This window comes from Balaenoptera borealis (genome assembly GCF_965194805.1).
Source record: "Balaenoptera borealis genome assembly, chromosome: 9".
Taxonomy (NCBI): Eukaryota; Metazoa; Chordata; class Mammalia; order Artiodactyla; family Balaenopteridae; genus Balaenoptera; species Balaenoptera borealis.
This window is the reverse complement of record NC_138873.1, coordinates 61,092,085-61,116,930: the sequence shown is the minus strand read 5'-3', so window position 1 is coordinate 61,116,930 and position 24,846 is coordinate 61,092,085. Positions and strand designations below refer to the sequence as shown.

The 24,846-nt window shown below is 36.9% G+C and overlaps 1 protein-coding gene and 1 pseudogene across 7 annotated transcripts in view; one reads left to right on the top strand and one right to left on the bottom strand.

Moving 5' to 3' along the window:
* MMS22L (MMS22 like, DNA repair protein) overlaps positions 1 to 12,547 on the bottom strand; it is a 194,175-nt gene extending 181,628 nt beyond the window's left edge. For 5 of the 6 annotated variants that reach the window (XR_014248429.1, XR_014248430.1, XM_082405195.1 and 2 more), the window contains exons 1-6: positions 12,422 to 12,547; positions 11,654 to 11,832; positions 10,462 to 10,587; positions 7,358 to 7,407; positions 2,090 to 2,177; positions 1,817 to 1,994 (exon numbers count right to left, since the gene is read on the bottom strand). Coding sequence is in view for 4 of the 6 variants with exons in the window: in XM_082405195.1 (XP_082261321.1) it covers positions 1,817 to 1,994; positions 2,090 to 2,177; positions 7,358 to 7,407; positions 10,462 to 10,587; positions 11,654 to 11,817 (606 nt within the window). In the remaining 2 variants the exon portion in view is untranslated. The other variant, XM_082405194.1, reaches the window with a different exon arrangement.
* Positions 12,548 to 12,686: 139 nt separating this feature from the next.
* Positions 12,687 to 24,846, top strand: part of LOC309634809 (peptidyl-prolyl cis-trans isomerase E pseudogene) — a 258,076-nt pseudogene continuing 245,916 nt past the window's right edge. Inside the window, exon 1 of the transcript XR_014249610.1 lies at positions 12,687 to 12,767. The product of XR_014249610.1 is annotated as a peptidyl-prolyl cis-trans isomerase E pseudogene (transcript). The remainder of the gene's footprint in view (positions 12,768 to 24,846) is intronic.

The following is a 24,846-nucleotide window of genomic DNA, read 5'->3' as shown; positions in this document are numbered from 1 at the left end:
ATAAAACACAACACTAATAAAACAGTGCTGGCTCAGGAATAGATAATAAATAGCAAAAATAGGGAAGAGAGAAATGGATACACATGATATGTCAAATCAGTGGGGAAAGCATGGGTCATTCAATAAGAGATAGGATTATTAACTTATTCATTTGTAAGAAACTAGATTTCCTACCTCACAGTACATTTTTTAAAAAGAGATAAATAAAAGAGATAAATGTAAAAAAAAAAGTATGTTTTTACAATAGCATAGGAATGATACCAAAGAAAAAAACTGATAAATATAACTATATAAAAAAACTTAAATCATCTACCTAGCAAGTCAGCTTAATTGCTGAAAAAAAAGATAAATGAAAATATTCGTAATACATCATACCAACAAATAGTATCTCTAATTTTAAAAAGTTCCTGAAAAAGAATAAAAGACACATGCTCAACTGTAAATACCAATTAAAGCATTAGCTTTCATATATGAGAATGGTAAAATATAAGAAATATATAGAGTCTGAAAGATGCTTTTTATTTTATGATTTTTTCATTTTGCTGATATTTCAGAAGAGAACAGTATTTCAGAATATGATTTTTTTGTTTATGTGTTGAAGACTCCATTCCCCTGCTTTAAAAATTCAGTCTTCTGATCTTCAAATAACCTATATTTTCAAGTCTGTCTAATTAAAAGCCTATGAAAGGCAAAACCTAGTTTGAGGACCCTTGCACACATTTTTTTATTTCTGCTGCTAGATAAATTATTAATTTTAATTTTCTTAAGCATTTGATGGATATTCAGAAAATAAAAATCAGTCCAATTTACAGAGACTAAAAAGAAAGAAAAATATCCCTCCCAGCACAATCCACCCACGAATCTTTATTAATTGACACAATTAAAAACAATTACCTATTTGGTTTCTATGGATTATTTATATTCACCTGTGAATTCAGTTGGAACTCTATTTACTTTTATTATTACATATATTGATCCCTGATAAGAAGAGTCAATTTTTTATTGTTGTTAAATTTCACAGAAATACATAAACATTTAATTGTACCTTATATTTTGGCAAAGACTTGTTCCTAAAAATTGAATGTTATTAAAATTGGTGAAGTCAAATAGAAGAGATTGAGAATTCAGGGAATGCCACAGGGAATTATAATTTGTCACTCACAGAAGCTCACATTTTCCTATGAAGAATTTGTTAATTACATCCACAGGTTGGGTCATGCTAACACATTTTTAAAAACCAAACCAGACAGACTGATCATCACAGGTAGGGAAAAAAAGGGGGGCACAGTTAAAACAATCTTAATCATATTCTGAAAATATCTCAAAAGCCAGAACAGACATAATGATGTGGTTTTGAAAGCATAACTTTTTAAAGATGATCTTCTTGAATCTTACTAAAATATAAGATAGTGTTTGCCCAAACTTTTATCAGTGGGAAAGAGGATACAAATTTTAGAAAACAAAGGTTATTTTATTTACTTTGAAACTTTTAAACATTTGCATTGTTACGATTGGAAGAAGAATAGCTATCAATGATTCAACGTAAACTACATCTAAGCACTTTATGTATTTTAATTATTCAATTCTCCCAATAACTCTAGGAAGCTAAACCAATTACACAGATGGAAAGACTGAAGCAAGAGGTGTTATTTGCCTGATGGCACATAATTAATAAAAGGAGGAGCCAGTATTTCAACTCAGGCAGTCTGGTCCAAGAACTACACTCTTGACTAATTTCCCTCATTCTTGAATGAACAGTCCATGTGGGGAGGAAAAAATACCTGATACTTTAAAAATTAAATGAAACAAAGCAAACCTTAGTCTGGTTTTGATTTACAAATGCTCCTGTATTAATAATGGGAAGTTCTGATAGGTGTCCTATATACAAGAGTAATCCATGAAGCTCATCAATCAACACTGAGGGAAGTTGTGCCTCCAAAGTCTGGTAGGGATGGACAGGAACATGACTTTCGGCATTTTGTACTTGCAGGGACCTAAAACACGATGAGATACAATAAGCAATTAGATTCTGGATAAATTTGCACTCAGAAATTCATGCATTATTCATATTACTCATCTGACAGCCTACCTGAAAATGAAGACTTTAACATAATGAAGAAATGTTACGCACTGCTGCCTAATATTGGCTGCTTTGCAATGTAGGGTTGATATCTTCCCTAAAACCAAAATAGATAATGTTAATCATTGTTTAAATAATCAGTGGGCAGTGACAAAAAAATTGTGTGAGCCATATAAGTAGCAATTCTCTAGCTTTTCACTTTTCCAAATTACTCCTATATGGTTCTTACCATCCCCCACCCCCCCATACTGCTCTTAGTGAGGTCACCAGTGAAATCATGTTGTCCAATCTAATGGGCACCACTTGTGCTCAATTAACTTGCCCTTATAGGAGCATTCACTACACCTGGCTTCACTGATGTCCCATGCTGTCAGTCTTCTTTCTTCCTCACTTACCTATAATTCTCATCATGTTTTCTCTGCTTTTGTTTTCTGGTTTACTCATTTGCCCTAGAGTGGTTATGAGTGTTTTGCACATAGTAACTACCCAGATAATTTTTGCTAATTTTTGCTGATGTAAATGTTGAAGTGAGGGAAAGACGGCATGGGTTGAGAGAGATAGGGATAAGTCATTTGGGGCCTTACAAGTCATTATAAGGAGTTTTGATTTCATTGAAATACAGTAGATGGCCTTTCATTGGGTTTTGATCTAGGAGGAACAGGAATTGGTATACATTTAAAGCAGATTTTGTACACAGATTATAGAGGGGCAAAGGAGGATGTGTTAAGAGCCCTATAGCAGTAATTCAAGAGATCATAGGAAAATGGATAGGCTGAAGGTATATTTTGGTCATAAACCTACTGGGAATCCGATAGATGATATGAGTTTAAAGGAAATGAAAGAATCAAGAATGACATATAGGCAACTGTTAGCACCACGTAATGAGTGGAGAAAACATGGGCAGCGTGAACTGGTTTTAGAAGACATCACAGATGTACTCTTTGCACTATCTAAGCAATCCAAGGACAGATGTCAGGCAGCTTGACATGCAAGGCCTGGAGTGCAAAGGAGAGGTCTGGAATGTAGGTAAACCTTTGGAGTTGTTATCATTTAGAAATAAAGGAACTGACGAGATCGTACATGTAGGAGAAGATGTACAGAGAGGAGACTCAAACTGAGACCTGAGGAGACTGATTATTAGTAGTAGACCTGAGGGAGGAGGAGCTGGTAAAGGAGAGGCAGGAGAAGAGGGGAAAAAAACTTACTATAGACAACAAATTATCACCCATATTAAACATAAAGCAAAGTTTATTTTAAAATTTGTATTCAAATGAGCAAACGTGGACACTATTTTGGCAAAACAGGAGCATAAGTGTAAAGGTACCGTCCATATATCTACATACCAAACAGTGCAGTGCACTTTTACAGCTTAATTATACTTCGCTTACAAAAGTCATGATCCCCCAGTGTCACAATTCTCAGCCCGTAAAGGAATTTCTCTCTTAAAAACAACTGCTGTGGGCTTCCCTGGTGGTGCAGTGGTTTGGCGCAGTGCTTAAGAATCCGCCTGCCAATGCAGGGGACACGGATTTGAGCCCTGGTCTGTGAAGATCCCACATGCCGCGGAGTAACTAAGCCCATGCACCACAACTACTGAGCCTGCACCCGCAGGCCACAACTACTGAAGCCCGAGCACCTAGAGCCCATGCTCCGCAACAAGAGAAGCCACCGCAATGAGAAGCCCGCACACCACAATGAAGAGTAGCCCCGGCTCACCACAACTAAAGAAAGCCCACATGCAGCAACAAAGACCCAATGCAGCCAAAAATAAATTAATCAATCAATTAAAAAAAAAAAACTGCTGTGAACTGCTGCATCCAGCCAAGATGGAGTAAAAGGAATCAGAATTACCCATCTCCCACCTTAAACTAGAAAGCCAAAAAAAGTAAAACAATAATTTTCAGACATTGGACAAAGGCAACACAAGACTGCTATCCCAGAGAGAAGATAAGTCCTAAGATTGCACCAGCTTCCCACCTAGAGACAGTTTCTAGGCTGCAGCACAGGGAGAGAGAATTCAGAGCCCAAATCTGAGTCAAAGAGACATGAGATCTGAGTTTAGGGTAGTCTAAATTTGCAGGGTAAAAGTACCAAAGAAGAAAGAAAGCTACACAAAAAAAAGAGCCCTAGAAATGTACAGAGGGTCCCCTTTGAGTCTTTGACTAAGTACTGATCTGTAGGCCAGAGAAAAATATCAGAAAACAATTCCCAAAGCTTACTCAAACCAGGGAACAGTTCAAGATCCCACCAGCAAGAATGAAAAAAAAAATACACCACAAAGAATCCTCAGAAGCCTTACTAGAGCTAAATTAACATTAGACTAAAGGCTACTTTTTAAAAGTCCTAACAAAATATACAACAAGCCTCAAAAAGATCCCATGGATTACAAGTACTCAACAGTAAGCCAGAACAAAATTCAACACTAGTTTTAGGAATACAAGAAAATTCAGAAAGCAGCAATGTAAAATCTACAATGTCCATCACACAATAAAAAATTACTAGATGTTCAAAAGAGCAGAAAAATGTATCATAAAACTAGAAGAAAAATCAATCAACACAAACAGACCCAGAAATGACAATGATGAAAGAATCTGCAGTCAACGAAGCTAAAAACAGTGGAAGGCATAAAAAAAAATCCAAATGAAATGCCTAGAGACAAAAAAATACAATATCTGAAAAAGGGGTAACATCAACAGCTATATTTAATAACAGGTATTAGTAAAAAATAACATGTATGCTATTCTGCCTCAACAGGAAAGCAATCCAGGGAGTAAAATCAACAGGAGAACAAGAACCATATGCACTTCAGTAAGTGACCCTACATAAGGGCTTTCTGGGGAGGGTTGAGGGCCAAGGGTTTACATGAGTTTATTAACAAAGCCCTGACACAGCTGCATGGCAGGAGTAAGCTTATGTAGGGATAGTCTTTAATACTGCTAACCTGCCCAACAAATCTGTCATTAAGTTTTTTAAGTAATAACACCAGCCAAAATGTCAGTGTAGCAAGTAACCATTTCAACAAATAGTCCACTGTAGTAATTTTAGGTCAGTAAGTGTTTTTCAAGGAATAATCTTGCTCAATAAATGCCTTCCACAAACCCAATTTAATTAAGTCACTCTATATAGTAAAGGTATTTTTGCTGTTTCCACTACAATCTTATAGACGCTCCCCAGGAGTTTCAAAATAAAATTCTGGGTCTTTGGCACTGCTTACAAAGACACCTATGATTGCATCCCTTCCAAAAATTAACCACTCACACACACTCGAGTCCAACCATACGTAATTATTACTTACTCCCTGCTCCCTGAACTTTTATGTTTTTATATACTTCAATGTCTTTGTCTATATAGTTGTTTCTACCTGGAACTCATCCTATCCCCAAAACTTCTCCAAAATCTTTTGTCTGGCTAATTCCTCCTCATCCTTGAAGACCAAGATCTGCCATCACTCAGTGATGGGCACATAAACGGATAAAGCCCTTGGCTCCTGTAGCAGCTTTTGCATGCCTCTGTTACTACACTCTTCCATTTACCATGCTGACTATGCTTGTTTATCTGTCTTACTCAACTGCAAACTCTTCAGCAGCATAATTTTCCTCTTTGATTCATCAGCACCTTGCACAGTACCTGGCATGAAGCAGGGACTCAGGTGATAATGAAACAGTAATATCCAACATTTACTGAGGACAAACTAAGAAAACAAAACAAATAAAACAGCCCTGACAGCTGATAACAATTAGGCCATGATGTTCCCTACTGAAATTAAACAGTTGTCATACAATATCAAAAATAATCACACAAGATCACTCCATGATTATGGTGAAACAAGAAAAACACAAAACCTCTCTGTAATCATGTCTGACACAGAAACAAGGCACTACACAACCACACAAAAACAAACAAAATACAGAAACAGACTACTCTCTTCTTCCAGCTAAAATGACTATTGCTTCATTACAAATTAGATTCTTCCCTTGCCTCCTTCTGTGTGTCCCACCTTTTAGAGAAAAATTAAAAATTAACTTAGTCATCAAATTGCTTCTGCTTCTTAACAGCATCAAATCCAGAATAAAGCCATAGCCCCCTTAAACTCTACCCCAAATCAGCCAGCACAAGCGCATACCCTGTCACAAGCCCCTCCCTACTTCCTCTTACTGAGAAGCCCCAACTGTTCCTCATGATGTATATCTCCCCCTTGTTTCCTAAGCTAATAAACCCTTCAAAGGTGGGTTCCAAGTGATCTTTGGTTGCTGGGCATCACTAATAACAGACACTAGGCTAAGCACCTAACACACATTATGTCATTTAGTCCTCACAAGAACTCAATGAGGTGGGAACTATTACCTAGTGTGAGACCCACAATTAGCTAGGGTTAGAACCCAGGCTGACCACAGAGTCATGATTCTAAATACTACACTGTACCAGAACTGTTAGAAAGGAGAAGCAGCTAGCCTGAACTAAAACACACTGCCCTTCAATTCCCTTCACTACCTTAACTATACCAATTCCCTCACAAATCAGTAATCCATTAAATGTTAAAAACAAACAGGGACTTCCCTGGTGGCGCAGTGGTTAAGAATCCGCCTGCCAATGCAGGGGACACAGGTTCGAGCCCTGGTCCAGGAGGATCGCATATGCCGTGGAGCAACTAGGGCTGTGTGCCACAACTACTGAGCCTGCGCTCTAGAGCCCGCAAGCCACAACTACAGAGCCCAACTGCTACAAGTACTGAAGCCCGTGCACCTAGAGCCCATGCTCCACAACAAAGAGAAGCCTCTGCAATGAGAAGCCCACACACCGCAACAAAGAGTAGCTCCCGCTCACTGCAACTAGAGAAAGCCCACGTGCAGCTACGAAGACCAAATGCAGCCAAAAATAAGAATAAATAAATAAAATTAAAAATTAAAAAAACCCAAAAAAAAACCAAAAACAGAAAGCAGAAAAGAAAAACAAGAAAGACAGCATGAGGTCCAGCACTTTCTATTTCTCTAAGTTCTCCACCCCACTCCCCACCCCCAAAGCAAGTTACTAATTCACTTCAAAGATGTTTAGCCTTAATTTTACTTGCAGATTTGGAAAAATACTATAAATTTCATCTACAAACAAAATTTAAGTGTCATACTTTTTCTGAACACTAAATATAACTGTATCCTGAACTTCTGGACTATCACTTCCTTCCTGTTATTATGATAGCCCAATGACACATCATAGACCCATGTACAATTCACTGTAAGGGAGCACCATTTCTTTTTGCCATTAAACACACTTAAAACTTACCAAAATCACAGTTGGCCTGTAATAAGGTTTCCAAGTTGTAGAGCTGTTGCCTAATTTAAAAAATGTAAGGTGAGAATTAGTTTTAGAATAGTTTAAAGCATGTAACAATTACACAGTATTTCCAAATCTTTTACACAGCTTTAATGCCTCTCATTCATGAATAATGTTTAACACTTCATGAATGTTTATTACTGTCAGCTTCAGGTAGTAAAGACTTTGAGAGAAAATAAAACATGTCTTTGACCTCCCAAAAAGATCTACTAACAGCTACATTTATCTCAAAAATTATATAAAATACCATAGATTTCACCATCAAGAAGATACTGTTTATATCTTTAAGAAGTTTAAGATGGTTATAGAAAACATCCTAGGTTAACAGTTATATAATGAAATGTTAAATTGTATCATATAGTTACACAATAGGAGTTCTGAAGAGAAATAGAATATGTAATGTAGACTAATCAGGGAAAGTTTTAACTTACAATGTTCCACCTTAATTTGAGAATAATCTTCTCTTGCCATTCTTCCTAGTTGCCTTTCAGCTCCTTAAAGATTGAGCCACATTCATAACCTATGTCCTGAGTAAGATTCAACTCATTCTATAATGTTTAGGATTATATAGAATCACTCACACAGCCTATTTTCCCAATAAAACACTTAATATGGCACAGGTTCCATGGGATGAGGGTGAGAGGAGAAATCCCTCCAACTTTCCATTTTCATTTAAATGTACCATGTATACATTCTTTTTTTAATTATGTAAGTTTCAAGTATACAGCACTATAATTCCACATCTGTGTACACTATAACATGATCACCACCACAAGTCTAATTACTATCCATAACCATACAGTTGACTCCCTTCACCTTTTTCACCCACCTCCTAAACCCCTTCCCCTCTGGTAACTACTGATCTGTTCTCTGTATCTAAGAGTTCGTTTTTGTTTTGTTTGTTCATTTACTTTATTTAGATTCCATGTATGAGTGAAATCATATAGTATTTGTCTTTCTCTGACTTATTTCACTAAGTAATTAATACCCTCAAGGTCCATCCATGTTGCTGCAAATGGCAGGATTTCACTCATTTTTAAGTCTGAATAGTATTCCATTGTGTGTGTGTATATATGTGTGTGTATATATAAATATGTAAAATTCCTTCATCCATTCATCCATTGAAGGACACTTAGGTTGTTTCCGTACCTTCATACCTTGACTGTTAAAAATAATGCTGCAATGAACACAGGGGGTGAATATATCTTTTCATAATAGTGTTTCTATGTCCTTCAGATAAACACCCAGAAGTGGAATAGCTGGGTCATAGGTAGCTCTATTCTTAACTTTTTGAAGAACCTCCACATTGTTTTCCATAGTGACTGCACCAATTTACACTCCCACCAACAGGGCATGAGGATTCCCTTTTCCTCACATCTTCGTTTGTTATTTCTCGTCTTTTTGATAACAGCCATTCTAACAGGTGTGAGGTGACATCTCACTGTGGTTTTGATTTGCATTCCCTTAATAGTCATGTTGAACATCTTCTCATATGCCTGTTGGTCATCTTCAAGTATTCTTTGGAAAAATATCTGTTCAGATCCTCTGCCCATTTTTTAATCAGATTTGTTGTTGTTGCTGTTGTTGTTGTTGAGCTGCATGAATTCTTTATATATTTTGAATATTAACCCCTTATATTAACCAAATATATGATTTGCAAATTATTTTCTCCCATTCAGTAGGTTGCCTTTTCACTTTGACGATGGTTTCCTCTGCTGTGAGTACCTTTTTAGTTTGATGTAGTCACATTTGTTTATCTTTGCTTGTTTCCCTTGCCTTTGGAGTTAGAGCCACAAAAATATTGCTAAGACTGATGTCAATGAGGTTACTGCCTATATTTTCTTCTACACATTTTATGGTTTCAGGTCTTATATTCAAGCTATTAATCCATCTTGAGTTAATTTTTGTGTGTGATGTAAGACAGTGGTCTAGTTTCATTCTTTTGCCTATGGCTGTCCAATTTTCCCAACACCATTTATTGAAGACTTCCCTTTATTGTATGTTCTTTGCTCCTTCTCCGTAAATTAATTGTCCCTATACGTGTGGGTTTTTCTGGGCCCTCAATTCTGATCCATTCATCTATGTGTCTGTTTTTATGCCAATAACATACTGTTTGTTTACTATACCTTTCTAATACAGTTTGAAATCAGAAAGTGTGATGTCTCCAGCTTTGCTCTTCTTTCTTAGGATTGTTTTGGCTATTTGGGATATTTTGTGGTTCCATATAAATTTTAGAATTACCATGTAAACATTCTTAATGTATTTTGGGCTAATAATTTGCCTTTAATAAGTGACTCCAAATCTAAAATCTGACTTATGGACTGGGTTTTAAATAATAATGAAGAATTATTTCAATTTCGTTAATTGTGTTTATGAGGTAATGTTTATGTTTAAAAAATAAGTTCATATTTTTAAGAGATACATACTGACGTAATTAAGGGTGAGATGACATGATGCCCGGAATTTGCTTAACAAATACTTAAGCCAAAAGTAGAGGGATAAGGACAGATGAAGGAAATGTGATAAAACCTTGATGTTTATCATAACTGAGGGAGGGTATATGGAGGTTCGTTATATTATTCTCTCTACATCTGTGTATGTTTGAAAATTTTTATTAAAAATTTTTTTAATGTTGTCCAGGTTAATCATATTTCTATTACATATTCTATTATAGTCTGAAAAATATATTTGGAAGTCTGAGTTCATTCTCTAAAGATTACTGAAAAATTATGACTATTAAGCAACAAAAGTATTTTATTTTTCTTCCAAAATTATGGTATAGTTCAAAGCCTAAAATATTTGTCTTCAATATACGATGTCAAATACAGAAGAATAAAACTTCTGAAAATCACTAAAAAAGAACTCACTGAAACCATTACTCCATCAAACATTATTGCTTATTTGTTGTTACTGACAAGATAATCAAGTAAGCAGCAATCACAATTCTACAGGTGCTTTTGTAATATCAGTATTAGAAACCACACAGCAATGTAACTTAAAACTGAAAAGCATCTATACTCAATGGCAGTTTTAAAATAAAAGACAAAACATACCTCAAGAGATGAAAGAGAACTCTAGATGAATTCACTAATGCTGTTTCAGTAACCCATTGAATGCCAAATATTTCCACTGTATCCTCTTCAAAATTAGTCGGTAAAGGATCAAGATTCAAAATCAGTCTGAAATGAAACTCTGATTTAATGTCATAAAAAGTATGCTATATCCCATACTATAGCATGAGTTTTTTTTTTTTTTTTTACATTATATGAATCCATATTACACATGACATGTCAACAATGATGTTATAAAGTAAGGAAATGCCTTGGTACCTTATATCTCAGTAATAGTACAACTGGACTGTATTAAGAATTCAACCCTACACTGTGATAAAAAAAAAAAAAAGGTTAACTAAAGAGCAATATAACTTGAGGGAAAAATGTGGAAAGGGGTCTAGGGAACATACTTTCATCTGTCTTCAACAGTGGTCTTCAGTTGTAGAATTTCACCCTTTGAGGGGACATTTAATTTTTAAAACAGTTAAAAGGTATTCTGAGCCATGTCTAAAGAAGGGCATAATCAAGTTGAATAATATCCTTTAAGGTCTCAAAGAAGGTACAACTGTAATAATCAACAAAAATGGTTTCCTTTCTACTGAAATTGCCTCAGCAGGTATTTCCAAAATATTTCAGTAACAGCGGTTTTACTGCAATATGTGTATACACCTGTCCAAGACAAGAGCTTTGAAGATAACATTCCTGTGAACTTACACAACCTGGAGCATTAGAAAGTTTTAAAAAAATAAGTCTATAATATTTCTATACGTATAAATATACAGAGTGAGAAGACACTGGGGCAACAAAAAATGTGTGTCTTAATCACTGAGATGCTTCAGAATATTATCTCAAGTTTTAGAAGGAAATGCGACTTCAAAAAGCCCTGGTAGTTCAGAATTCACTTCAAGTAAATTAGTGTCCGGCTCCTTACTCCAAAGCTGAGGCAGCAGTGAGGTCAGAGAACATCAGGTAACAAGAAAGTTCTCCTTGCAAAAAACTTTCAGGTGTGCTCTAACCAGGAAACTAACAGAGCTAATAGCTTGCATCTGTGTGATATACTAAGCCGATTTACAAGAACATTGCCTGATGAACATTAAAGTTTAATGGACTTAAGTCATAATTATATAACATTCCTAAACAGACATAAAAAAATCTCAATAGGGAAAAACAAAGTTTCCGATTTTTTACCTACCGCTTAAGAGCTCCGCTGGAAAGGTAGGACTCGCCAGAAAAATGTTTTCCTCCTCCTCTGTTGTCAAAATCACAAGAAAAGCAAGGGGGTTTGCACCATTCTGTCTCCAGCTCCAGCTCCAAGCTGTCGGTCAGGAACGTCGACGCAGCGGGACAGTTATCCATTGTTTACTTCATGTCCTGAAATGTTTGGGGTTCATTATAATTATCATTAAGGGCTCCAAGGAAGTTGTGATGAGATTCCTGTAGGTGGGGAGGGCCGAGACATTGGGGGTGACCTCAGAAAGTTCCCCAAAAGCCGCCACCCCCCCGCACAAAGGAAAAAAACGAAAGGCCAAATCCTCAACAACTCTCCCCCCCACGGACTCCACCAGATCAAGGATGTCAGAACTTAAATGCACCCCCGACCGGCTGTGGCAGTAACTTAAAATCCCCTCTACGTCAGACCCTGCAGCCCAGGGCAGGGTGAAGAAGAAAAGAATGTTGGCAGGACAGATCTAGCTGCACTTCCAGTGCCCGCCTTTACCTGCGTCCTCCGCTACGTTACTAAACCGCACTGAGCCAGTTTCCCCGCAGTGTCTGGAACTGCAAGCTCCCTCGCAGACTGCAGGCGAGGATCGGTAGGGCCTGGCGCAAACCCCGACTTCTCCCGGCCGGGGGCAAGCCCCGCCAGGTCCGCACAAGGCAGCGGTCCGCGCGGGTCGGCCAAAAGGCGAGGGGAGCCGGTGTCCTGCGCCCCCGGGCGCCCCTGGTTTGGTGCACGTCGTACCTGCTCACACTTTCAGTCCCAATGATCCACCCTGGCGGTCCCGACCAGAGCCAGCTAGTCCGTGTGGTCTAAATCCCAAACAGCTGAAATTCCCGCCAAGGCGCGCCCGCGCTCAGAAAAGGCGGGGCCACGGAGCAGCCCGCCCCCGGAGGTCCGCTCGCGAGGTCTCCGCGGGAACAGCCAGAGCTCCGTAAGTTCTCGCGAGAGTCTTCCAGTCAAGGATTCTGTTCGGCGATTTGCCTTTTTTTTTTTTCTTTCTGTTTTTTTTTTTTTTTCCTTTAGTAGTTTTAATTGGTACTTTGGGCCGAAAGGCTGGGCCTCACCGAGAAAGGAAACTGAGGCTGAGGTGAGCAAGGCTTAGGGACCGCGGGGTTGTCGTCTGGCCGAGCTTGGCAAAAGAGCTCTGCTGAAGTGAGTAGCAGGCGGGTGTTTGAGGGCCGCGCCGTCACCTCCTGTTCTGCCCTAGTCCCAGCAGCTCTTTTGTTGAGGTGGAGGATGCCTATTCATGGATTGTGGGCAAGGCAAGTGCAAAAATGAGGTTAATCCAATGTGTGGAAACACTGAGTAGGTCACGTGATACTTGCTTTCCGTATTTAAAAAAAAGTTTTTTTAAATGACATATCTGGACAGGTTTAAGTCCCTTAAACTTGGACGCGTTTGTAAAGAGTACACTTAAGGCATTTTTATCTTTTTTTTTTTTTTTTTTTTGACCATGGGGCTGTGGGGATCTTAGTTCTCCCACCAGGGATCCAACTGGGCCCCCCCTGCAGTGGAAGCACAGAGTCCTAACCACTGGACCACCAGGGAATTCCCATTTTTATCTTTTTAAAGTGTTCTTTAATTCTACTCTTCAGAAGACTTTTCAGTCTAAGTCAGATAACACATTTCAACTGTCTTAAGTTCCAAGAAAAACATGAGAATTTCTCATTTAAATGTCCTGCTATAATTTGAGTATTCCCCATTGCCCATTTCTCCCAGTTTGTCCTAGGTTTAATTATTGCACAGAGAACCTATCAAAACTTTCCTCTATTCAAACCGAATACCGCATAGTTTCTGACAAATGGGATGAGGTGGGGAAAAACAATATGATCCCTATTCCGACTACAACCTAGGGACCCTGTGTTGGGTGCTCTGTCTCTTATGCTCAGCCTGTATACCGTGAGACTTGATGCTTTGTTGGGAATCAGTGCAACTCATTAATGGTTCATGTGGTGTCTCTAGCATGACACGTAGTGTCATCTATGACAATCTCTAGAAAATAGTGCCTAGGTATGAGAATATTGGGCTGTGACACTGAGTTTAGGAGACCTGGCTCAACAGATAGTCATTGTTACTTCTTCCTCTATTCAAAATCCAAATAGACCCCTTTTTCCTTTTTCAAGTGACTGATGTTGAGTGATCAATTTGGTTAAACCAGTGAGTGGAGTGGGAAGAACTAAATAAATTCTCTGAAATAACTTAAGCTAGTACTATCATACATATTATATCAGTAAGAATTTTTCCAAAAAAAAAAAAAAAAAAGAATCTCCATCAAGTAATAGATGGCATGCTCAAGAGAGGTGATTGAAAGGTGCTTAATGAAAGGGCAGTTTACAAAGATGTGGATGGTATTACCAGAAAACAAAAAGTGATGGTGAAGCACCCAGAAATAATCAGAGAGTCATTATTACTTTTAGGCCTCAGGGGTAAGGGAAAAAGGGATTGCCAGGGCCCAGGGAGACTTACTGCTGTAGGAGACAGCCACCTACCTGGTAGCCACCTATGGTACCTTAAAGGAGGAGCATAGTCAGTGTCAACCTGAACCCGACAGGAAGGAGCTAGTAGGATTCAGTACAGGCAGACCTCATTTTATTGCGGTTTGCTTTATTGTGCTGCCCAGATACCTGTGTTTTTACAAATTGAAGGTTTGTGGTAACCCTGTGTCTAACAAGTCTATTGGCACTGTTTCTCCAGCATTTGCTCACTTCATGTCTCTGTGTCACATTTTGGTAATTATGACAATATTTCAAACTTTTTCATTATTATATTTATAGTGATCGGTGATCAGTGATCTTTGATGATACTATTATAATTATTTTGGGGTACCACTAACCAGGCCCATGTAAGAAAGCGAACTTAATTGTTGAAATGACAACAAAGGATTTAGAATATTACATAAACTTAGCTGATAAAGCAGCAACAGGGTTTGAGAGGGTTGACTTCAATTTTGAATGACATTCTACTGTGGGTAAAATGCTATCAAACAGCCTTCCATGCCACAGAGAAATCATTCACGAGTCAATCAATGTGGCAAACTTCATTTTTGTCTTCTTTTAAGAAATTGCCACACCTACCCCAGGCTTCAGAAACCACCACCCTGATCAGTCGGTGGCCATCAACACTGAGGCAAGACCGTCCACCAGCAAAAAGATTATAACTTGCTGAAGGCTTAGATGATGGTTAGCATTTTTTAGCATTAAAGTATTTTTTAATTAAGGTATATACCTTTTTTTAGACATAGTGTTATTGCACACTTAATAGACTACAGTATAGTGTAAACATAACTTTTATACACTGGGAAACCAAAAAATTTGTGTGACTCACTTTATTGCGATATTTGCTTTATTGTGGTGGTCTGGAACAAAACCCACAATATCTCCAAGGTATACCTATACCCAAACCTCTTTCCCTCCACACTGCAATGCCAACTGGTGTCTCTCATTGGCCAAAACCAACCTAAAAGCAGAGGGCAAGGATGTAACTTATAAAGTTCAGGCTCATGGGGTAGAGTCCAGACTGAAGAAAGATAGAGAGTGAATCTGACAGAAATGAGGTCAATTTTATCAAGAAAACAAAATATTAAATAAATAAATATATATATATATATATATATATATATATATATATATATATATCAAGTAACAGAGCTTCAATATACAGAAAGAGAAAAATACTATCACTTATAGAGGAAATATTCAAGTCAGTAATTACAGAGATCTCAGCACTCCTCTCTCTGTAACTGGTGGAACAAGTAGACAGAAAATTACTGTAGATGACAAGACTTGAACAGCACTACCAACTTGACCTAATTGACATTTATAGGTGACTCAACCCAGCAATATCAGAATATACTCTTGACACATAGACCATTCACTAAGATAGACCATATTTTGATCCATGAAATAAGGTTGGAAATCATACAAAGGATATTGTCTGATGACAATGGAGTTAACCTAGATATAAATAACAGAATGATATCTGAAAAAAATCTCTAAGTATTTGGAAATTAAGTGACATACTTGTAACTAACCCATGGATTAAAGATGAAATCACTAGGAAAATTCGAAAATATATTGAATTAAATGAAAATAAAAACACAAAGTTTATAACATTAACTGCTCACATTAGAGAAGAAGAAAGAGCTCAATTCAATAATTTAAACTTCTATCTTAAGAAACTAAAAAAAGTGAAATAAAATGAAAGCAAGTGAATGAAGGAAATGATAAAGAGTAGAAATAAATGAAACAAAAGAAGAATAGAGAAAATAAATGAAACCAAAAGTTGATTCTTTGGAAAGATCAGTATATTGATAAACCCTTTAGCCAGACTGATCAAGAAAAAAAGAGAGAGGACACAGATTACCTATATCAGGAATTAAAGAGATGTCATCACTACCAAGTCTACAGATATTAAAAGGATAGGGGTATTAAGAACATCTTTATGCAATAAACATAAATGAAATGGACATTTTCCTTGAAAGACACCAACTTCCAAAGTTCACAAAAGAAGAAAAAGATAATGACTATCTCTATATTCATCTTAGTAATTTTAATACTTAGTTAAATAAACTCTCTCACACACACATCACACACTTCTTACAAGAAAACTCCAGGACCAGATGGTTTTACTATTGAATTCTCCCAAACATTTAAGGAAGGAATAGTACCAATTCTGTACTAACTCCTTCAGAAATTAGAAGGGGATGGAATACTTCAAAACTCATTTAATGTGGCCAGCATTACACTTACATAAAAACTTGACAAAAACGAGAAAAAGGAATACAATTCAATATCACACAAACAGAGGCAGAAATTTTACCAAGTAAAATCTAGCAATACGTAAAAAGGATGACATATGCTCCTGGGTGCCCACTCTCGCCACTGTTATTCAACATAGTTTTGGAAGTCCTAGCACGGCAATCAGAGAAGAAAAAGAAATAAAAACAATCCAAATTGACAAAGAAGTAAAACTGTCACTGTTTGCAGATAACATGATACTATACATAAAAAGTCCTAAAGATGCCAGCAGAAAACTGCTAGAACTAATCAATGAATTAAGTAAAGACGCATGATACAAAATTAGTACACAGAAATCACTTGCATTCCTATACACTAATGATGAAAAATCTGAAAGAGAAATTAAGGAAACACTCCCATTTACCATTGCAACAAAAAGAATAAAATACCTAGGGATAAACCTACCTAAGAAGGCAAAAGACCTATACACAGAAAACTACAAGATACTGATGAAAAAAATCAAAGATGACACAAACAGATGGGAGAGATACACCATGTTCTTGGATTGGAAGAATCAATATTGTGAAAATGACTATACTACCCAAAGCAATCTACAGATTTAATGCAATCCCTATCAAATTACCAGTGGCATTTTTCACAAAACTAGAACAAAAAATTTTACAATTTGTATGGAATAGCAAAAGTAGTCTTGAGAAACAAAAATAGACCTGGAGGAATCAGGCTCCCTGACCTCAGACTATACTACAAAGCTATAGTAATCAAGACAGTATGGTACTGGTACAAAAACAGAAATATAGATCAGTGAAACAGGATAGAAAGCCCAGAGATAAACCCATGCACCTATGGTCACTTAAACTATGACAAAGGAGGCCAGAATATACAATGGAGCAAAGATAGCCTCTTCAGTAAGTGGTGCTGGGAAAACTGGACAGCTACATATAAAAGAATGATATTAAAACACTCCTTCCTTAACACCATACACAAAAATAAACTCAAAATGGATTAAAGACCTAAATGTAAGGCCAGATACTATAAAACTCTTACAGGAAAACATAGGCAGAACACTCTTTGAAATAAATCTCAGCAAGATCTCTTTTGCCCCACCTCTTAGACTAATGAGAATAAAAACAAAAATAAACAAATGGGACCTAATTAAACTTAAAAGCTTTTGCACAGCAAAGGAAACCATAAACAAGATGAAAAGATAGCCCTCAGAATGGGAGAAAATATTTGCAAATGAAGCAACTGACAAAGGATTAATCTCCAAAATATACAAACAGTTCATGAAGCTCAATATCAAAAAAACAAACAACCCAATCCAAAAATGGACAGAAGACCTAAGTAGACATTTCTCCAAAGAAGACATACAGATGGCCAACAAACACATGAAAAGATGCTAAATGTCACTAATTATTAGAGAAATGCAAATCAAAACTACAATGAGGTATCACCACACACCAGTCAGAATGGCCGTCATCAAAAAAATCTGCATACAATAAATGCTGGAGAGGGTGTGGAGGAAAGGGAACCCTCATGCATTGTTGGTGGGAATGTAAATTGATATAGCCACTGAGGAGAATAGTATGGAGATACCTTAAAAAACTAAAAATAGAACTACCATATGACTCAGCAATCCCACTACGGGGCATATACCCAGAGAAAGCCATAATTAAAAAAGACACATGCACCCCAATGTTCATTGCAGCACTATTCACAATAGCCAGGACATGGACGCAACCTAAATGCCCATCGACAGACAAATGGATAAAGAAGATGTGGTACATATATACAATGGAATATTACTCAGCCATAGAAAGGAATGAAATTGGGTCATTTGTAGAGACATGGATGGACCTAGAGACTGTCATACAGAGTGAAGTAAGTTGGAAAGGGAAAAACAAATATCATATGTTAATGCATATATACTGAAAAAATTGGCATAGACGATTTTATTAACTTATTTAATTATTAAATTAAAAAATTGGCATAGACGATTCTATTTACAAAGCAGAAATAGACTTAGACATAGAGAACGAACATATGGCTACCAAGGGGGGGGGGGAGGGTGAATTGGGATATTGGGATTGACATATATACACTATTGATACTATGTATAAAATAGATAACTAATGAGAACCTACTGTATAGCACAGGGAACTCTACTCAGTGCTCTGTGGTGACCTAAATGAGAAGGAAATCCAAAAAACTGGGAATATTTGTATACATATAGCTGATTCACTTTGCTCTACAGTATAAATTAACACAATATTTTAAAGCAACTATACTCCGGTAAAAAAAAAAAGGATGATATATGCTAAAAAAATCAGGTTCATTTTGGGAATGCAAGGTTGGTTCGAATTTTAAAACACAATTAGGTAGTTCATTATATCAAAAGACTGTAAAAAGAAAAATCACATTGTCACCTCAATATGAAGAAAAACATTACTTGAAAAATTCAATATCAATTCATGATAAAATTTCTCAGCAAATTAGGAGTAGAATAAAATTTCCCTAACCTGATAAATGGCAACCACGACAAACCAACTATTAACATCATGAAAATGAATGTTTTCTTCCTAAGATTGAGGACTAGACAAGGATGTCTTCTTTCTCTACTTCTATTCAGCATTGTACTGGAGGTAACTAACCAATGTAGTAAAGTATGAGAAAGAAAAGTCATATAGATTGGAAATGAAGTAGGAAAACTATCATCATTCTCAGATGACATAATTATTTATGTAGAGAACATCTACAAAAACAGCTAATAGAACTAATAATGAATTCAGCAAGGTGGCACAGGGTTCAATGTTACTATACAAAATAAATTGTATTTTTATAAACAAGCGATGAACATTTAGACATTGTTAATGGCATCAAAAGTACTTAGAGATAAATTTAACAAAATATGCACAAGATTTTGTATGCTGAGGATTGCAAAATATTGCTGAGAGTAGTTCAGGAATACCCAATTAAATAGGTAAAGCATGATAATGAATTGGAACACTCAGTATTATTAAGATTTCTTCTGACATTTATCTATAAATTCAATGGAATGTTAATCAAAATCCCAGGGGGCCTTTCTTTTGTAGAAATTCACATATGCTTTCAGAAATTGATATGGAAATGAAAAGGACCTAGAATAACCAAAACAATTTTGAATAAGAACAGTACTGGCAGATTCAGAGTATCTGATTTCAGGACTTACTATAAAGCTACAATACTCAAAACAGTGTGGTATTGGTCTAAGGATAGACATGGTCAGTGGGACAGAATAGAATTCAGGAATAGACTCCCATACATATACAGTCAATTTATTTTTGGCAAAGATAATTCAATGGTGAAAAAACAGTCTTCAACTATTGGATACTGATACACTAAAAGATGAAGTTCGACCTTTACTTTGCACTATTTACAAATTTTACCTCACTATGGATCACAGACCTAAATGTAAGAGCTAAAATTATAAAACTTTTGGATATTCAGAGGACTAGGAAACAGGGAAATGTCAGCCAAGAAAGGTAAGAAGTAAGGCCAGTTCTCAGGAGAAAACTCAAGTGTGTACAGTGTGGTGTGACATCTGTTACAAAAGCCAAGAGATTTTCATAAAAGAATGGATAATCTATGTCAAATGCTGCTGATAACTGGAAAAATAAGAGAAAAGAAGTTAACCATCGAGTTTGGCAAAATGTAGGTTATTACTGGTGTTGATGAAAGCCATTTCAGTTGAGTAGTGGTGGAGGGGTTGTTAGATTGGAGTGGGTTGGATAGAAAATGGGAGGTGAGTCAGCAAATATAGAAACTTTACCCAGGAATTTAATTTAAAAAAAGCAGAAAATTAGGGCAGGAGGGGGGTGTGGGGATCCAGAGATGGTGTTTTGAAGATAGGAAATATTAGAGCATTTGTATGAGGTTATGGCAATTATCAAGTATAAAGGGAAGAATTGATGATACTGAAGAGAAGAGGAATGGCTGCAGGACTGCTGGCATTGGGAAGACAAGAGGGAATCGTATTTACCACACAGATGACATATCGGCCTCTAATAGGATCAAGGACAATTTTTAATTAACAGAAAGAATGGGAGGTATATAGGTAAAGATAGCCAAAGATGGTGAAATGGGTGGTTGGAAGTCGAAGTAGATTTTGTTTTAGTAGATTTTGTTTTCATGTATATTCTTAATGACATATTGACTTAAGTGAGAAGAAAGAGTGGTTGTTAGAGATTTGAGGAGACAAAAGATATGTGATGGTCATATTGTTGAGTAAAAAAGTGTATTTAGTAGGGAAGTGTAGTAGGAATGTCTGGGAGTGTTCAGTGACTATTTTGAGATTGGTGATTTAAAAAATTGAGTTCAAGTAGCATAGTTTTGTGATTTTCATGGTTTTGTGATTTCTAACAACATTCAGGAGGGGGTACATATGATAGAATTTGAATGTTATATTATTAGTAAACCCATTCTGATTTGCTTTTTTCTTTTAAATATTGAAACAAACCATCTATCATCCATTTGATAATCTATTATTATGTTATCAGACTCAAAATCAAGCAATTTAATATGAATGTCATGTTTTTAGTAGGGAAACTTTTCATAAATTTGACTGAATATAATATATACCAAAGTTAAAGCCCTCCGTTTCAGAAATTTTATCACTGTTTTAATGGAAATCTTTTTTAAAGTTTAAGAGCATTCCCTCATAACTTAAATGAAACCAAGGATCACTTTACCTCTTTTATAGTAACCGCTCATACACGTAGAATTGGATTCAGTATTTTAGTAAAATCTGACCAATGGTAAATCCAATTTTAATGATCTTATACAATTCGTCATTATGGAGGATACAGTGAGATAGCTAAACTCAGTTATGGCTTTTAATCCTAATATTGAAAATATTAGAGTATCTCTATGAGCAATCTTTCGTAAGTGTGTATACAATACACCTTCAGTTGACTTTCTGTCAACCTACAGTATTTTATTACACTAATTTTGTGCAACAAATAATGAACTCCTAATGTTCCAAGTGCTTCTGGCATAGATATCATGATTTAAACTACTTCAGTAGTGATTGGGAGGTTTAGTTAGTTGAGAAGGAGCAACTTTCCTATATAGTAAAGGGAATTTTCAAGCAGCTGTTCAGAGCATTGGATCATTTATAATGTCATACATCATATAGAACCTTAAATAACTAGACCAAAGAAAATTTCATTATTGATCCTCATTCATTTTTCTGTATGTGTAGCATCTTCCCCTCTTGCATGTGTTCTCATTCCATTTCGTTTTACCTCCAGGAGCTTGATTCATCAATCACCCCTTTTCTTTTTACCTTCAACCTCTTTCTCTCCCCTGTCTTCTTTCCCTAACCCTACTGTGGTAGGCATGTCTTCCAATAATCTCTGTCACCTTGTATTCATGCCTTTGTGTAATCTCACCTTGAGTGTGGGCTAAACCTAATTAATGACTTGTGCCTAATGAATAGAATAAAGCAAAAAGTGATGACTTGTCACTTCCATGATTAGGTTACAAAGGCTGTGAGGTCCATCTTGCTAGCACTGTCTCTCACTGGCACTTCTTCTTTCTTGCCTTTTCAACTTGTTCACTTTGATGAAGTAAACTGCCATGTCAGAAAAGACCACATGGCAAAAACTGAGAGCAGACTCTGGCCAACAGCTAAGGAGGAACTGTGGCTCTCAGTCCAACAGTCCACAAGGAACTGAATCCTGCTGACAACTATGTGAGTGAGCTTAGGATGTAGATTTTTCCCCCACTGAGCCTTGAAAATGACAAGGCCTTGGCAGGTGTATAGAATTTATACCAGTCTAAAAAGGGGTCTGACCTTTGCTTTTAGCTTCTGGGAAGTAATCTCTAAGTAATCTTTGTAATGTTATTTCTGATAAGAGTGTCTTTTTTGCCTGAGGGCCTTGGGTCATACTGGACAGTCTGCCAATATGGTTTAGGGGGCTGGCCATGCCCCAAAGACCGACATTATAACTTGGGGTGGGCCTTTGGGTCATAGTATATCAGTCAGCCTGGAGACTGAGATCAACCCTGCGGGTAACCACTCGATCATGCTTACATAAGGGAGTCCCAATAAAAACTCTGAACACAAGCTTGGGCAAGTTTCCCTGGTTGTTGGTACCATGCATATTGTCACCCATTGATGCTGGGAAAGTAACGTGTCCTGGCTTCTCTCTGGGAAAAGACAGTGGAAGCTCCACATTTGGTACCTTCTCAGACTCTACCCTTAACATTTCTTCCTTGGCTAATTTGAGTCTGTGTCCTTTCCCTGTAATAAACCATAATTGTGAATATAGTAATTTTCAATGAGTTCTATGAATTTTTCTAGCAAATTATCAAAACTGAGTGTGGTTTCGTGAAACCCTGAACCTGCAATTGGTGTCAGAAGTGAGGGCAGCTTTGTGTAGATTGTCTGTCCCCTAACTTCAAAGTTGTCTGAACTCTTGTAGCAGCATTGCTGTGAGCTCACCACCAGCTGTGGCTGGCACCTTGATTGCAGCCTCTGAAAGACCCTGAAGCAGACCCAGCTAAGCCATATTCAGATTCTTGAACTACAGTAACTATGAGATAATAGAATTTGTTGTTTCAAGCCACTAAGTTTTGGTATAATGTATTACATAGCAATAGATAACTACTAACATGAAAGAAAGGAAGAAGAAAGGAAGGAAAGAAAGGAAGGAAGGAAGGAAAGAAGGAAGGAAGGAGGGAGGGAGGGAGGGAGGGAGAGAGAGGAAGAAAGGGAAGGAAAGAAGCCCCACAAACCATACTTGTGAATATCTAAATAGTCACATTGATTCTAAGTGGTGCTAAGCTCCCTTCAGGTCTCACTCTATTTTTTCCAGACTGACCTATTCACAGACACAGTTTCAATTACTAATTCTATACAGATTAATTTAAAATTTATCTCTGTATTCAAAATCTGCCTCTGAGTTGCAGACCTGTAAATATGCTACCTATTTAATATCTCTGCATGAATATCTAAAAAACCCTCAAATTTGATGTCTGATAATGAATGCATCTTTCTTTCTCCCAAGCCAGATCCTTTTACAGAAAGTTCTATCTTTATGAATGGCATCATAGTACATTTCCAGTAGAGAAAGTCTAAAGCCTTACTAGTAGTCTACCTTGACAACCTTGTCTAACATCAACCCCATACTCATTCCAACACCAAGTGTTTCCAATTTTACTTACCTACCTCAGAATCCATCCAGTTATCTCCATATCCATCACTACCATTCAAACCAGTTATGAGTAGCTATGAATACTCTTACCAAGAATTACAATAACTTCATAACTTGTTTACCAGCATTCACCCTGCATGTGATCTCCTCTCCCCTTGTCTTCTCTACACTTCACCCAAAGTGATTTTTTCCAAAATGTTAATATAACACCAACCTCTACCCTATTTTTAAAATAACTGCTCTTAAAGGTTCAGAAAAAATTTAATAAGATCTGTAAGACACTGAATGTTTGACTCTTAACTACTCCGCCCTAGCCAAACCCACTCTATTGTCTGCTCCAGCCTCACTGGTCTCCTTTAAGTTCCTCCTACCTTCCCACAAGGCCTGTGTACATGTTGTTCTCTCTGCCTTCAATGTGCTTCCTTCCCTTTCTTAGCACTACTGCACATCCTTCAGATCTCTACTCACACATCACCTCCTCAGAGAAGTCTTCCATGACCTCCCTAATTATGCCAACTCCCTCTATTATAGGTACCCATGTAGCTCACCACAGGTGCAACTTTATATTAACATATGTAATTATTTGGTAATATTTATATCCTGTTCTACACTGTAAGCTTCAAGAGAAGAGGAACTATGTCTGCTTTTACTTAACATTATACCTTCAAAACTGCATCTTGAGGATGTTCAATAAATGTATATTAAATGAATGAATGTATATTAACTGAGTGAATGTATTGTTGAATTGGTTTTTAGGTATAGTAGAAAGACCCAGGATGATTCTATAGATAGATCTGATTTCAAAGCCTGTTTCATTTTCAAGTTGTACCTCATACGCTTGTTGTGGCAATTACATTAAAAATGTAACTAAAGTTTCCAACATAGTACAACATGAACACTCTGGCCTCCTTTGATGTCTACCTGAGACCTAAGGGCTGGTATAAGGCAGAAGGTAGCATTGAAGCATGTGGTGATCTGGAGGTTGTAAACCCTGGTCAAAGACGTATAAACACACTAGTAAAAACATATGCGAGTCAAGAAAAACACATTTCTAGGCCAAGTTGGGCTTTTGGCTGCCAGTTTGCAATCCCTGAATCTAGTCTGTATCACAGTATCACTGTGTGAATGAGGGTGGTTTGGAAAGCACTTATTTTAAACTGTTTTGTGCCCTTTGCCTCCTGCTTCTTAACATATCTAAATGGTTCTATATAGAGTT